General features: G+C 31.5%; 1 protein-coding gene across 1 annotated transcript; it reads left to right on the top strand.

Annotated features, from left to right (window-relative positions):
- Positions 1-11,599: 11,599 nt before the first annotated feature.
- LOC145957866 (uncharacterized) lies at positions 11,600-12,319 on the top strand. The gene has a single exon (XM_083074289.1). The coding sequence runs from the start codon at positions 11,600-11,602 to the stop codon at positions 12,317-12,319; it is 720 nt and encodes a 239-aa protein (XP_082930415.1).
- Positions 12,320-13,443: the final 1,124 nt, after the last annotated feature.

The raw sequence follows: 13,443 nt of genomic DNA, 5'->3' as shown, positions 1-13,443 counted from the left end.
GTTAAAGGTACATCCTTGACCGAGTGGAGACTCGATCGAGAGGGAAACCTTGTAATAAATTTTTCAATAAAAAATGTTAAAGGTACATCCTTTGTCAAGTAAAGACTTAGGAGGACAATCTTGTACTAAATTTGCAACAAGAAATGTCAAAGGTACATCCTTGGCTGAGTGGAGACTTGATAGAAAAACCTTGTAATAAATTTTGTAACAAGAAACACCAAAGGTACATCCTTGGTTGAGTGGAGATTTGGGAAGGAAACCTTGTAATAAAAGTTTCTACAAGAAACATTGAAAATCCATCCTTGGCCAAGTGGAGACTTGGGAGGGAAGCTTTATAATAAATTTTGCAACAAGAAATGCCAAAGGTACATCCTTAGCTGAGTGGAGACTCAGAAGGGAAACCTTGTAATAAAATTTGCAACAAGAAACACCAAAGTTATATCCTTGGTTGAGTGGAGACTTGGGAAGGAAACCTTGTAATAAAATTTGCAACAAAAAATGTTGAAGGTACATCCTTGGATAATTGGAAACTTAGGAGGGAAACCTTTAATAAATTTTGCAACAAAAAATGTCGAAGGTACATCATTGGTCGATGGAGATTCAAGAGGGAAACCATTTAATGATTTTTTAATTAAAAACATCAAATGTACATCCTTGGTTGAGTGGAGACACGAAAGGGAAACCTTGTAATAAACTTTTGCAACTAACGTTGAAGGATATACCTATTTCTTAAGTGAGAACATGTAAGGAAACCCTTGTAAAATTTTGTTATAAGCTACTAGGAAATTGAAAATAAAGAAATTATGATGTGGCTGAATTGAGTATACTTGCAATCTTCTCATTAAATGTACTTGAGTATCTTGTTAAAAACCTTTTCGACCAAAACTTTTTTACATTCTTTTAGGAAAAAAAATCGGTGAGGAAAATAGTGCACATTACATGAATTTATACATCAATTGTAATATATCTTGAAATAAGTTGAGTTCCATGTTTGGTATTGATCTGCTCAAGAATTCTTCTAACTTGTAGGCTCTATTCTTGAGGTTTTGCCGAACATGAAAAGGGTTGTCCTTGTTTACTACAAGTTTTCCTTTTCTTTGCCAAAGAATTCTCTTTCATCGATTAGTGGTGCTTCTTAAACCTTGTTTTTGCTATGACTTTCCTTCTTAATTCATTCATGTGAAAGAGTTCTGTGATTCAATCGAGAGTCTGGTGAAAGAGTCATGTGATTCAATCAAGAGTCTGGTGAAACAATTGAGGGCTTGGCCTTTGAGGGATGTTGGGAAAATGTAGCATGGGACATCATCATCTTGAGTTGACAATGTAACTTGGGTAAGGTATATGTTTAGTCAAAAAATGATTTTGGATCTCTTAAGTTTTAATGATAATAAATAAAAAAATTTATCTCTCTAATTCCTTCACTTCTTTTACTCTCCCAGTCGGCCTTCTTACAATGTCGAGGTGGGATGTACCTATAAATGACACTCTGACACTAAAGTAAGAAACTCACTCGATGTAATAAACACGAGTATATTATGAACAATGACTTTACCTCGATATACGATACTATTTATGTTAATAGTGATAGGCTTAGATCCTAATAAGACTTAGTTAGAGGTTACCAATTACATAATATGCAGTGATTTAAAACTCGGATCGAACCGGCCGGTCAGACCGGTTGGACCGGGAACCGGTGGTTCAGCGGTTCGAATCTTAAGTTGGATCGGTTATGCAGTCGACCTGTTTCAAACCGGATTGAACCGATCAATTTTTCGGTTCAACCAGTGAACCGGTGGGTCAAATCGGTTCAACCACTTTTTTTTCTTTTTTTTTTAAATTTTTTTAAGGGACCATAAACCACAAAAGTAATAATGAAAATTGAATCTCTTAATAGAAGAGCAAAGAGTCTTATTAAATATAACAATGACTACTTGTTCTAATGTATTTATTTGTAATATATACAACTTAAATAACTTTTATAGTATATTATTAATTTTAAATTATATATTTAATAATATAATATCTATGTAGATATTACATATATTATTTTGTGATATCAATTGCAAGCATATTATATATGTACATATTACTTATATTTTTAATTTGTATTAATATACAGTTTAACATTTAATTTTTTATGTATTTTTTTACAAAATAAAAAAAATAGTTTTAAATAAGATAGAAAAATTGAAATTTAAAATAAGATATGAATTTATTAAAATTTATAAATATAAAATATATTTAATATGTATTTTTTAATAAAAATAAATAAAAATCGAGTCATGCGGTTCAACTAGTGACCCACCGGTTCAACCTTTGACCCACTGACCCAGTACCTTAACCGGTTCGATGAACGGTCCGGTTTTTAAAACTATGATAATATGTCCTTAATTCGCATTCTATCATGATTAGGCTTAATTACTCTAATTATCTTGATGTATGATAACTTGGATATTCAATTTCATGGTGTCGTGACATCCAAGATCACCAAACAAGCATAACCATACACACTTAGGTGCATTGGTGTCTGAGGGTGTCAAACAGGTATGAGCCATGTACACACAAGTGTTTAGGTGGCCGAGATGTCAAACGGGTATGAACCATATACGTTCAAGTGTATAGGTAGCCAAGGGTGATGAACGGATACGAACCATGTATATGCAAATGTATAGGTGGTTGAGGGTTCCAAACATAGTAGTTAATAGCGGGCAGAGCGGCCGCTATCGCGGCGCTCTGGAGCGGAGCGGCCTGACCCCGCAATCTCACTACTGTCGCGTGGCGGATTTGTGTCGCGGCCGGGGCGGCTACGTTGGTGGCGGAGCGGAGCGGCAAACAGTCGCGAAATCGCGGCGCGATTTCGACATACCCTTTATTAAGGGTAAGTCAGTCTTTTCAATTGGGCTTTTTTTGCCCTAATGCTCCCTTTTTCGTCTCGCAGTTTCAATTCTCGCACTTCCTCTCCTCTCTCTCTCAGATTGTTTCTTTCTTCTCTGGCGATCGTGGACGCGCAGTCCTTCAGCAACGAACTCCAGCTCCGATGCACCTCCAGCTCTGACGCGCCTCCAGCTCCGATGCACCTCCAACTCTGACGCGCCTCCAAGTCCGACGCGCCTCCAGCTCCGACGCGCCTCCGTCCGCATAGTCTATCTTCTGTTCTCACTTCTCATGTCTTCGACTCTTCTCTCTTTTATGCAACATAATTTTATTTTTAATTTTTTATTAAATTATTTCAGCTGATTTTATTTTTAATTTCTAATTAAATTTAATTCAAAAAAATTTATTTTTAATTTCTGATTAAATTTAATTCAGCAAATTTTATTTTTAATTTCTTATTAAATTTAATTCAGCTGATTTTATTTTTAATTTCTGATTAAATTTAATTCAGAAAAATTTATTTTTAATTTCTAATTAAATTTAATTCAGCTGATTTTATTTTTAATTTCTGATTAAATTTAATTCAAAAAATTTTATTTTTATTTTTTAATTAAATTTAATGCATGAATTTAGAGTTGTTTTTTTTTGTTTTTTTAGCTTTTATATATAGTATTAATTATTTAATATATAAATTAATATTAAAATAGCGGTTATCCCGCTCCGCGTCATCCCGCTATCCCAATTTTAGGGTCGACCGCTCCGCTTCGCTATCCGGGATTGACTAGTATGGTTCCAAACAAGTACAAATCATGTAGGCACAAGTGTATGTGTATATGTGGTTCAGGGTGTCAAATGGGTAGGAACCATATATGCACAAGTGTATAGGTGATCGAGGGTGCCAAACAAGTATGAACCATATATATGCAAGCGTATAGGTGGTTGAGGGTGCCAAATAGGTACGAATCATATACATGAAAGTGTATAGGCGACTAAGGGTGTCGAATGTGTACGAACCATGTATACTCAAAAGCACAAGTGGCTGAGGGTGTTGAACGGGTATGATTATGTGTGCAGGAGTGCATAGGTGGCCAAGGATGTCGAATGAGTACGTTCATGTATGCACAAGTGCATAGGTGACAAAGGGTGCTAAACGGGTATGACCATGTATATGCAAGTGCATAGGTGGTTGAGGTTGTCGGATGGGTACAAACCATGTATGCGCAAGTGCATAGGTGGCTAAGGATGCCAAACAAGTACGAACCATGTATGCTTAGGTGCCCTCGATTATTAAAAGATAAATTGTCTCTCTTCTCTTCAATGACTGGTTTAGTATCTTTGATTACTTAGGGGGGTTCTAGGCATTCGTGGTATCCTTGGAACCTAATAACATCGATTTTTAGTTACCTAAGAGTGCATCTAGTATACTAGTATTTTAATATGTTTATTTGAATTTAATCAATAATTTTTTAAACTATTACAATATCAAGTAATTTATTTTTTAACTTTAAAATTAATCCTTTATCTTTTTATACTTAATTTTTTTTTATTTTTTTTCTTAAAATGTTCATGGATCAAACCTACTAAATCATTTTAATTTTTTTTCTTTTACTTAAAAACCTGTATTCAAAACTAAAAATAAAAAAATTTCTTTAAATTATCTTAAACTTGCGTTTTATAGAATCTTTAAGATTATATCAGGCTGACCTTCGATTTTGTATGATATTTTATGACAAAATTAAAAATAAAATTTAAGAAAGAAATATGAAAAAGAAAAAAATAAAACGAAACTGACAAATAGCAAGTTGTAACCTGTCGTGTCGCGATCAATTAGATAGAGCCCAAAGCATGAAGAACGTGCACATTTTGCCTACCGTCTATCGATCCACTTGTCCAGAAGCAGTCAATTATTGACTGTGCCCTACACTTCCCTTTTTGTGTTTTTGCTTTCTTAGAATCTTTAGGATTGACCTTCCACATAAATTTGTTCTAGCTTTTTCATTTAGCTTGACTTTCTTCTATCTACGCGGACTGCGCCATAAATTTATTTTCTTACGGTGTGTTTCGAGGAAAGAATGAAAATAGAAAGAGAGAAAATGTCCTGTTTGTTTAAATTTTTATTTTATCTTATAAAAGTACTTTTTAAATAAAGTAAGCACTTTTTTTATATGTTTTTCTATTTTTTTTTTAAAATCAACAGTTTTCTGTTTTTTTATAAGCAACTTCCATCTACTTTTTTAAAAAAATGATTTTTTTAGAGTATTTGTTTTTAAAAAAAATAATTTTTAAGTTAAAATAGATGGATTTAATATTTATACTTAATATAAAAGAATATTGGATGACTAACTATTTTTTTTCCTATTTTTTATTGGATCATTACAGTTCTCAATCACTTAAAAAGAATAAAACAAACGCAATGATTCAGGTTCTTTAAATAAATATCCACAATCACTTATTCAATTATTTTTTTTTATTTTGGAATTTTTAAAATTAAGAGGCACAAAATGCTTCTTTACTTTGTTAGTAAATAGTAATTTTTTTTTCTTTTGTTTGATTGAAGAGAGTAGAAAAAAAAAGTGAGATTTTAATTTTTTTTGTTAAAATCTTCTATTCTTTGTCGGTTAATATTTGTCTCTTTCTATTTCAATTTTATTCGCCAATGGTGATAGTAAAATCTTGTATGTGAATTATTAGTTATTCTAATCTAAATGTATGAACGATGAAAAACAAATACACTCAAAATTCATATATTACATGTTTTGAATCTCTCCAACTCCTAATATCTAAACTTATTCTTAAAGGATCGATTTTTTTAATGTTAAAATAATGTTTGGTCAATAAAAGTCATATCACACAAACACAAATTATTGGTCATTGATAGTCAGTCAACTTTAAGATACTACATAGACTATGTTCATCAACAAAAAAAACTTAAATTTTGACCTAATCATTAATCCCACATCATTACTGATTTAATTTTTTTATAGACCATGTCATCGTAATCCCTTGCGTAAATAAAATAAGAATAAAATAAACATATAAATAAATAAAATTATCTCTACTTATTTAAATGAGTGAAAAAAATATTAAAAAGAAATAAGTAAATTACATTAAAAATTGTTGTTACCTGAACCTGCAAGTGCACTAGCAATGAGAGTGTTGTCCTTCATGTTTCAATGTCGATAGTGGTAGTGGAACTTGCAATGACACTTCAACACTCAAGTGAGAAGGGCATCAAGTTAGAAAGATATATCTATGTTATCTTAGAACACATTATTGTTGATTTATTGGAGATATTGTTCTTGATAATTTGATTCCTGGATTATGGGAGATATGGCATGAAAACTATTCTTTAACCTTTTGGAGATAAAACTACTTAGGATTTTATCATTTGTTCCTAGTTTGGGCGAGCTAGTGTTCTACTCGGCCCACCCAAGCTGGACATGAGGTCAACTTAACCTAACTAAGCAAGGTGATACATAAGCTCCTAGCTCCAAGAACGTTTTTTGAATCCTGCCTAAAATATAAGTTTTAATAATAACAAACTCTTAGTTTCTACATTCATAATCAACATAAACACTACTCAATCAACACCTTATCCATACATTCACCACACAACATATAACAATATACATCTTATACACATTTTTCACATCCATGCCCAACATTGCCTTCCTGTGTTCGACATCAATGAGGTAGAGAGCCTCTAGTTCATCCCTACTCAACACTATCATACTTGCACCCAACTTTATTCAGGCAAAAATTCTCTGTTTTACCCATGCTTGACGCTACACATCTCGCACCCAAAATTGTCAAGGTAGAGAGTCACTAACTTGATCATGCTCGACGCTACACAACTCGCATCCAACGTCACAAAGTCAGAGAGCCCATAAGGTAGTCACGCTTGATACCCCTCAAGCCATGCCTAGCGTGACCAAGTTAGAAAGCTTTTGTCTAACTCAAGTTAGATGCTACCTATCCCACACTCAACGTAAGTGAGGTAGGGAGCCTTTGACTTGCATTACTATTGGTGTCATGAAGTTGCACCTAATGCGATGGCGATGTCTGTACTTAGCATAATCGTGATTTGGTTCCCAAAGGCCTTAAAACCAGCCTCAAACCATTATGCAACACATAAAGCAACATGTATACACCCTAAGTAACTCAGATATAACAACAATTCCCACATGCAACCAATAAAATTCATAATTCACCAATTCTTCTCTAAACCACCAAAAACACAAAAAACAAGATATTCCCTTCTCAAATCAACAACACAACAATAAAAGATGGATTCAAGTTACAGTCAACATAGATAACGCAACAATAATCAAACATATAAGTTTCTCTTACCCGCATCTTCCAAAGAAGAAGAAGAAAAAGGAAGAAACTCGAGAAATTCTAAACTTCTCGTATAGCGACTTCTGCCTCTAATTCTCAACTCTTGAAGCTTTGAATCACAATACAATTACTCAAAATAACTTTGGGTAAGATCTAAACACTTTATGAGGTTAATAGAAGGAAAGAAATACTTGTAACTCTAGAGCTCCTCTGACTAATATAAGTTTCTTAAGAAAATAAACTTATGAATTTTAAGTTTTAAAAAAAACCTAATATACCTTTTCATAAACTTTGTCAAGTTTGACCTCAACTTAAAACAACACCCAAATAACTAAATTCATATGAATTTTTAAATCCTTAAAGTTTTAAACCAGTAAACAAAAAATCACAAAATTAATAAATTAATAAAATTAACTAAACAATCATAAAATCAATTTTAGGGTACTTTTGGGAGGCTGAATTTGTGTTAATGTTTAAGGGTGCCCAATGTTCAATGATTAAGTCTTGTGTGTATTATAAAATCAATTTTTAATATGACATTATTATGACCACATAAACTAATAAAATATTCAACATTTATTATTAATTCAAATATTATTAAGATATATGATTCCGAAAAAATTGAATTGTAATTTTGTTGGTTTTTATTCAATGTCACTCATTAAGGATTGTTTGTGGTGGTTTTCGTTTAAGGATCCTTTTTATTCGAACCAACAAAGTTTTCAATTTAAGTATGTATATCAAGAGGTATGCGAGACTATAAAGATTACCCTGATTGAATGAACTTCACAACTATAAAGATTACCCTGATCGAATGAATTTTTGGTATGCGAGACTCCTAGATTCAACTATGTACGTTCTTAGCATGCAACCAATTTTTCAGGAATGAATCTCATATACATAAAATGATAATGACTAAATTGAGTGAACAAGCTAAACTAGTCGAAGTTCAATTTTATGTAATTTAGCATGCAAAGATCTTCAGATGTTCTTCAATAACTACCACTAAGTGAGATTCACGCATATACACTCTTAAGGTAATCAAATGAATGACGCGTATATTAAACACAATAAACATATTCTTTTTTTCAAATATTTCATGAATTACAATGCATAGGATACTTGGAAGAAATAGAAATACTTAAAATACTATAAAGCTATGTTAGGAAAGAAATGAAAATGGTCAAGAAATCATACTCAACAATCTCATGCACGGGAGCCATGAACGTAAGTAGTAGGTGTGTATGAGCATGTAAGTATTGAATTTTCGACCCCTTTTAAATTTTCCTGCCTCGTTTATTTATAGAAATTAGGGGAGGGTGGTTATTTCGCATTAGTTCGACGTGTGATATATAACTGCCTTGCACTACGTGATGTGGGTAACCGTTCCCAACTGCTATAAGCTTCTTACAACTCCCTTTTAGAATTTTTGATTTGTAACTATTCTGTCGTTTATGCATTGTGGGTAACTTCCCTGAACTACTTGTAACCACTCTTCTTCGAGTTTCGAAAGGACTCTTGATAATATTTCAAGCACTTCAAAAATTTTACAATTTTACCCCAACAAGGATATAAAGTTAAACATTTATTGAAAAAATATTTTTATTATCCAAAATGTAAAAGTAATCTAATACATATTATTTCAAGTAATGAAGTCTAAATCAGTATGTTGAAATTTCATTTTTTTTTATCATTGTTCAAGGCTACTGATTACGAATTTATGAACTCCCTAATTAAAATTAAGTTTATTTTTATAAATATAAGATAAATAATAAAGAGAAACATTTAATAAAGTGTAATGTTATCCATTTTTAAAGCAATGGTTACTATATCGATGAACAAGTTATTAGTTTGGGTAGTACTAGATTTGATTTTCTTAAATAAAATTTCAAGTTCGAGTCTTATAAATGAAAAAAATAAAATGTTTGAAAGAATAGACCTATACTAAAAGTGACAAAGTTGATACATACTTAGTACCAACAATATGATTATAAAAAATTATTATATTACCAAAATCCATATAATATGGTTTTGTTAATAAGTATTTTAATCGAGGACATTAGTATTTTTTTTACGTAAAGAACAATAGTTAAAAATACAAGATCATTGTTCAAATTCTGTTAAATATAACTTTTTTTAAAATTATTATTTTGTTAACCAGTACCCAAGATTATTGGTTAATGATACAAAAGTGAAACATTATTAGAATAATTATTCATTATCTTAAAAATGTAAAAGTAAATAAACTCCAACAGATTGGTTAACTGAAAGAAGATAAGTCTCACACATCTAATTTATTAGATATTCGAATTTCAACTCATCTCGTTGAGTTGACGTAAAGATATCCTATAAGCACTATTTAAACTTCGAGACTTCATTTATTTTAAGTTTTAACTAACTAATACTTGATAGGGTGTATTAATGTTCTTTAATGAATACTATTCTTGAAGTAATGGTTAGCAGAACTAGTTTAATCGTTGTTCTAAAATTTCATAATCAAGAAACTTTTTATTGTAAAATATTTAGGACTCGCTGACTTCGATTCTCTGAGCATTTTCCATTTCATTTAAAAAAATATAGAAAATGGTCAAATATAGGGTACAAGAACCAAAGGAAAACATGCTAGAAGAAGAAAAAAAAAGTAAAGAAAAGAAATCTGAAAATATGTTGAAAACATATTTCCTTTAACTGAAAGAAAAGAAAAATAATTTGAAGAAGCAGTTACGTTATGGCGGAGGCAAAAAGCAAGAAATGATTGGTTTCTTGAAGCCACGCTATGGGTGTAGTTATTAGTGATAGTGCCATGCCAGCTCCATCTTCACCATAATCTGGTGTGCCTCTCTCACCTGCTTTCACGTGTTTTTTTTTCCGTGGGTTCGATAGCGCTTTCAATTGGACAAAAATCGATTTTGACGTGCTGGTGCACATATTATTTATTATATAAAATAAAAGATCGTCTCATATACATTTTTAGATAATTTTATTTTTAAATTTTTAAGTTATAAAAATAATATTAAAAATTAATTATTTTTATAATTATAAGACTCTTAAATTTGAAAATCAAATACAACATAATAAATATTGATATTTTTTTTTGAATATTTTTAAACATTGATAACAAACATCAATAATTTTATAAAGGTACGAAGCGTCTCAATTCCACTAGTATAAATTATTCATATTACAAAATGTCATAATATTTTTATAATATTATTTTTTTCTTATCATATTACTGTATATTTTTATCTTATTTTTTGATTTCTCTTACGACATTACATTTTTATATAATTTTAAAAGTTTAATAAACTATTTACCAAAATAAATAGTTTGTGCCAACGTGCCACATTTGTTAAGAAAATGTAGGGAGGGGGGACGTAAAGCACGTGTGAACAGAAAGAGGACGGGATGCATTTTCTGTGTAAATTGCACATCCTCGAGTGTTGTCACGTCTGAATAGAAAGAGGACGAGGGTGCATTTTTTGTGTAAACTGCACCTTCCCCTATGTTCTATCACTTCTGAACATAAAGAGGAAAGGGGTGCATTTTCTATGTAAACTGCACCCTCCCCCATGTGCTATCACGTACAGAAAGAGGAGGGGGTGCGTTTTCTTTGTGTGTGGAGCCTCTACTCGTGTAGACTGGTCGAGCAGACTGCATGCTTGATATAGGAAGGCATGGAAAGCCAAACAAAAAGCAATATCAAGAGTTTTGGAGACTGGGACGCTTCATATGATTTATTGCCAAGATGGATGGATAAAATGCTTCAAGTTTTTCCAAGATCAACATACATTCTTTAGACAACTGATTATGTCTTAAATGGTGCAATACATGAAAATTTTCGGCAATTTAGATGTGTGTTTTGGACATTCAAACTGGCATGTGATGCATTCAATTTTACTAAACCCATTATACAAATTAATGGGACATTCCTTTGCGGAAAATGTCGAGGCACTCTTCTAATTGCAACCACTCAAGCTGGCAATTCTCGAGTGCTTCCATTGGCATTTGCAATTGTTGAGGAAGAGACATTAAGCGATTGGTCTTGGTTTTTGACCAAAATTCATCAATATGTAACCCAAAAATAGGGCATTTGCTTGATATCAGGTCGCCATCAAATTATTAAGTCTGTCATTGAGAATGCAAGTTTAGGTTGGCAAACACCTAATTAATGCATACTTTGTCTATTGCATTCGTCAAATTACTAGCAACTTCAATCACCGTTTCAAGAATGTCAAGCTAAACGAAAAGTTAATTAACATAAGTATGTTATTATTTCTTATTTAATTACATTGAACTTAAACACAAATATTACTCTATTTTTTTCTAACAAATATACTTTATTGTCACATTGTACATAGGGTACACGACTTGCAAACACTATTTCGAAATGAGACTACAAAAGTTTCAAGAAGTAAGTCTAAAAATACATCGATGGATCGATGGCATTTCATTGGAGAAATGGAGCATTGCAAATGACGAGCATGGTCGCAGGTACAGTCACATGACAACAAACTTGTCAAAGGCCGTAAGTAAGATATTAAAAGGGGCTCAAAATTTGTGTATCACTACTCTAGTTAAGTGCACGTATTCTAGACTAGTAGAGTACTTTTATCAAAGATGTGGTGAAGCGGTGACAGCATGTGAAAGAGGAGAACAATACTGTGGTAAGTTAATGGAGACAATGCAAAAAAATCAAGAAGATGTAACCTCTCATATTGTTCGTAGATTTGATTATGAAGCCACAAGATTTGAGGTTGAAGAAGCATTCAATCCATTAACTCAACGAGGTGGACAAACTTGGATTGTAATGCTTAATGATCGGACTTGTGAATGTGGTACTTTCCAAGCATTCAAATATCCTTGTTCACATGCCATCGTTGCTTGTGTATATGTACGTGTCAATTCGTACAATTATGTTGATTTGATTTATTCAATCCAATACATAGCTCAAGCCTATTCAAGACAATGGTATCCAATCGGTAATGATGTCAACATACAACCAAGTCAAGACCCTCAAATTGTTCTTGATCGCTCCAATTTGTGTGCAAAAGGACGACCAAAATTAACTCGTATACACAATGAAATGGCTTGGACAGTCACAACATAAACAACAATGTGGACATTGGCGTAATGAAGGTCATAATAGATCAAATTGTCCATGCATAACTGAACAACTAAATGTAAATCGTTAAAATGTTATATCAATTTTTTGTTTGTGTAATATTATTAAATCAACATTATATTTTTTTCAAACATAATTTCATAAAAAATAAATATTATGATATACATATTTTATCAAAAATAAATATATAATAAAATAATAAAAATAAATATCAATTAATTTAACTTTTTTTTAATTTTAAAAAATCCTAGAACAAAAAATGCACAAGGGAGTGTGCATTTTCAGTTTACAAAAATTTTGAACAGAAAACGCATAGAGACTGTGCATTTTTGGTTCAAATTTTTCTACATTTATTTTAGATATTTTTATTTATTTTTAATTTAGTTTGGCTGAAAAGTCAACTTTACCGCACATAAATAATTTCTCTCATCACAATTTTACTCTTCTTGCATCATGATAAAATCCTAAAAGATCAGTTTAGCTGATGAAATAATGACTCAATAAGATTATAGCCCTAATTAATTAATTAATTATTTTTTTCATTTTGAATTTTTTCCTTTGTCCTTTTGATTTTTTATTTGGAAGATCAATTCACTATTAAAGATGAAATGAATACAATTTCAATGATATATATATAACATATGGAGAGGTCAAATTACATTGTGGTAATTTTTATAAATTATTATTATCAAATTATTTTTTTTAAAAATAAAGATCAAGTATGGATTGCATCATAAGACTAAGACATCCAAATAATGTTGACATCTCAAGGTCTACCAATCATCTATGACATAACAATTAAATTTAAATAGAAGAGAAAAAAAAAAGAGCAATCAGGGGACTATACCAAAACTCAAACAAAACTAACAAAACCTAAAGAAAAGGAAGATTACAATGACTATGGGAAAAAGTCTCCTAACAAAATCTAAGGATCGTCTCCCACCAAATGTAACTACCCCTATGTTCTAACCCATGATAGGCAAGGAGATCCACATAAAAATTCCTCTCGTGATAAATATGTGATACAAAGAACCTCTTAGTGGATGTTAGACATACATTTCTTCTAACTACAACTAAGCTTCAAAGGTACACTATGTTCATTTGAAAAA

This window comes from Cajanus cajan, chromosome 5 (assembly GCF_000230855.2).
Source record: "Cajanus cajan strain Asha chromosome 5, NIPB_CcT2T_4, whole genome shotgun sequence".
NCBI lineage: Eukaryota > Viridiplantae > Streptophyta > Magnoliopsida > Fabales > Fabaceae > Cajanus > Cajanus cajan.
This window is presented reverse-complemented; position numbering and strand designations above follow the sequence as displayed.

Excerpts from the sequence above, each read along its gene's own strand:
- LOC145957866 (XM_083074289.1), top strand. The coding sequence starts at position 11,600 with ATGAGACTACAAAAGTTTCAAGAAGTAAGTCTAAAAATACATCGATGG.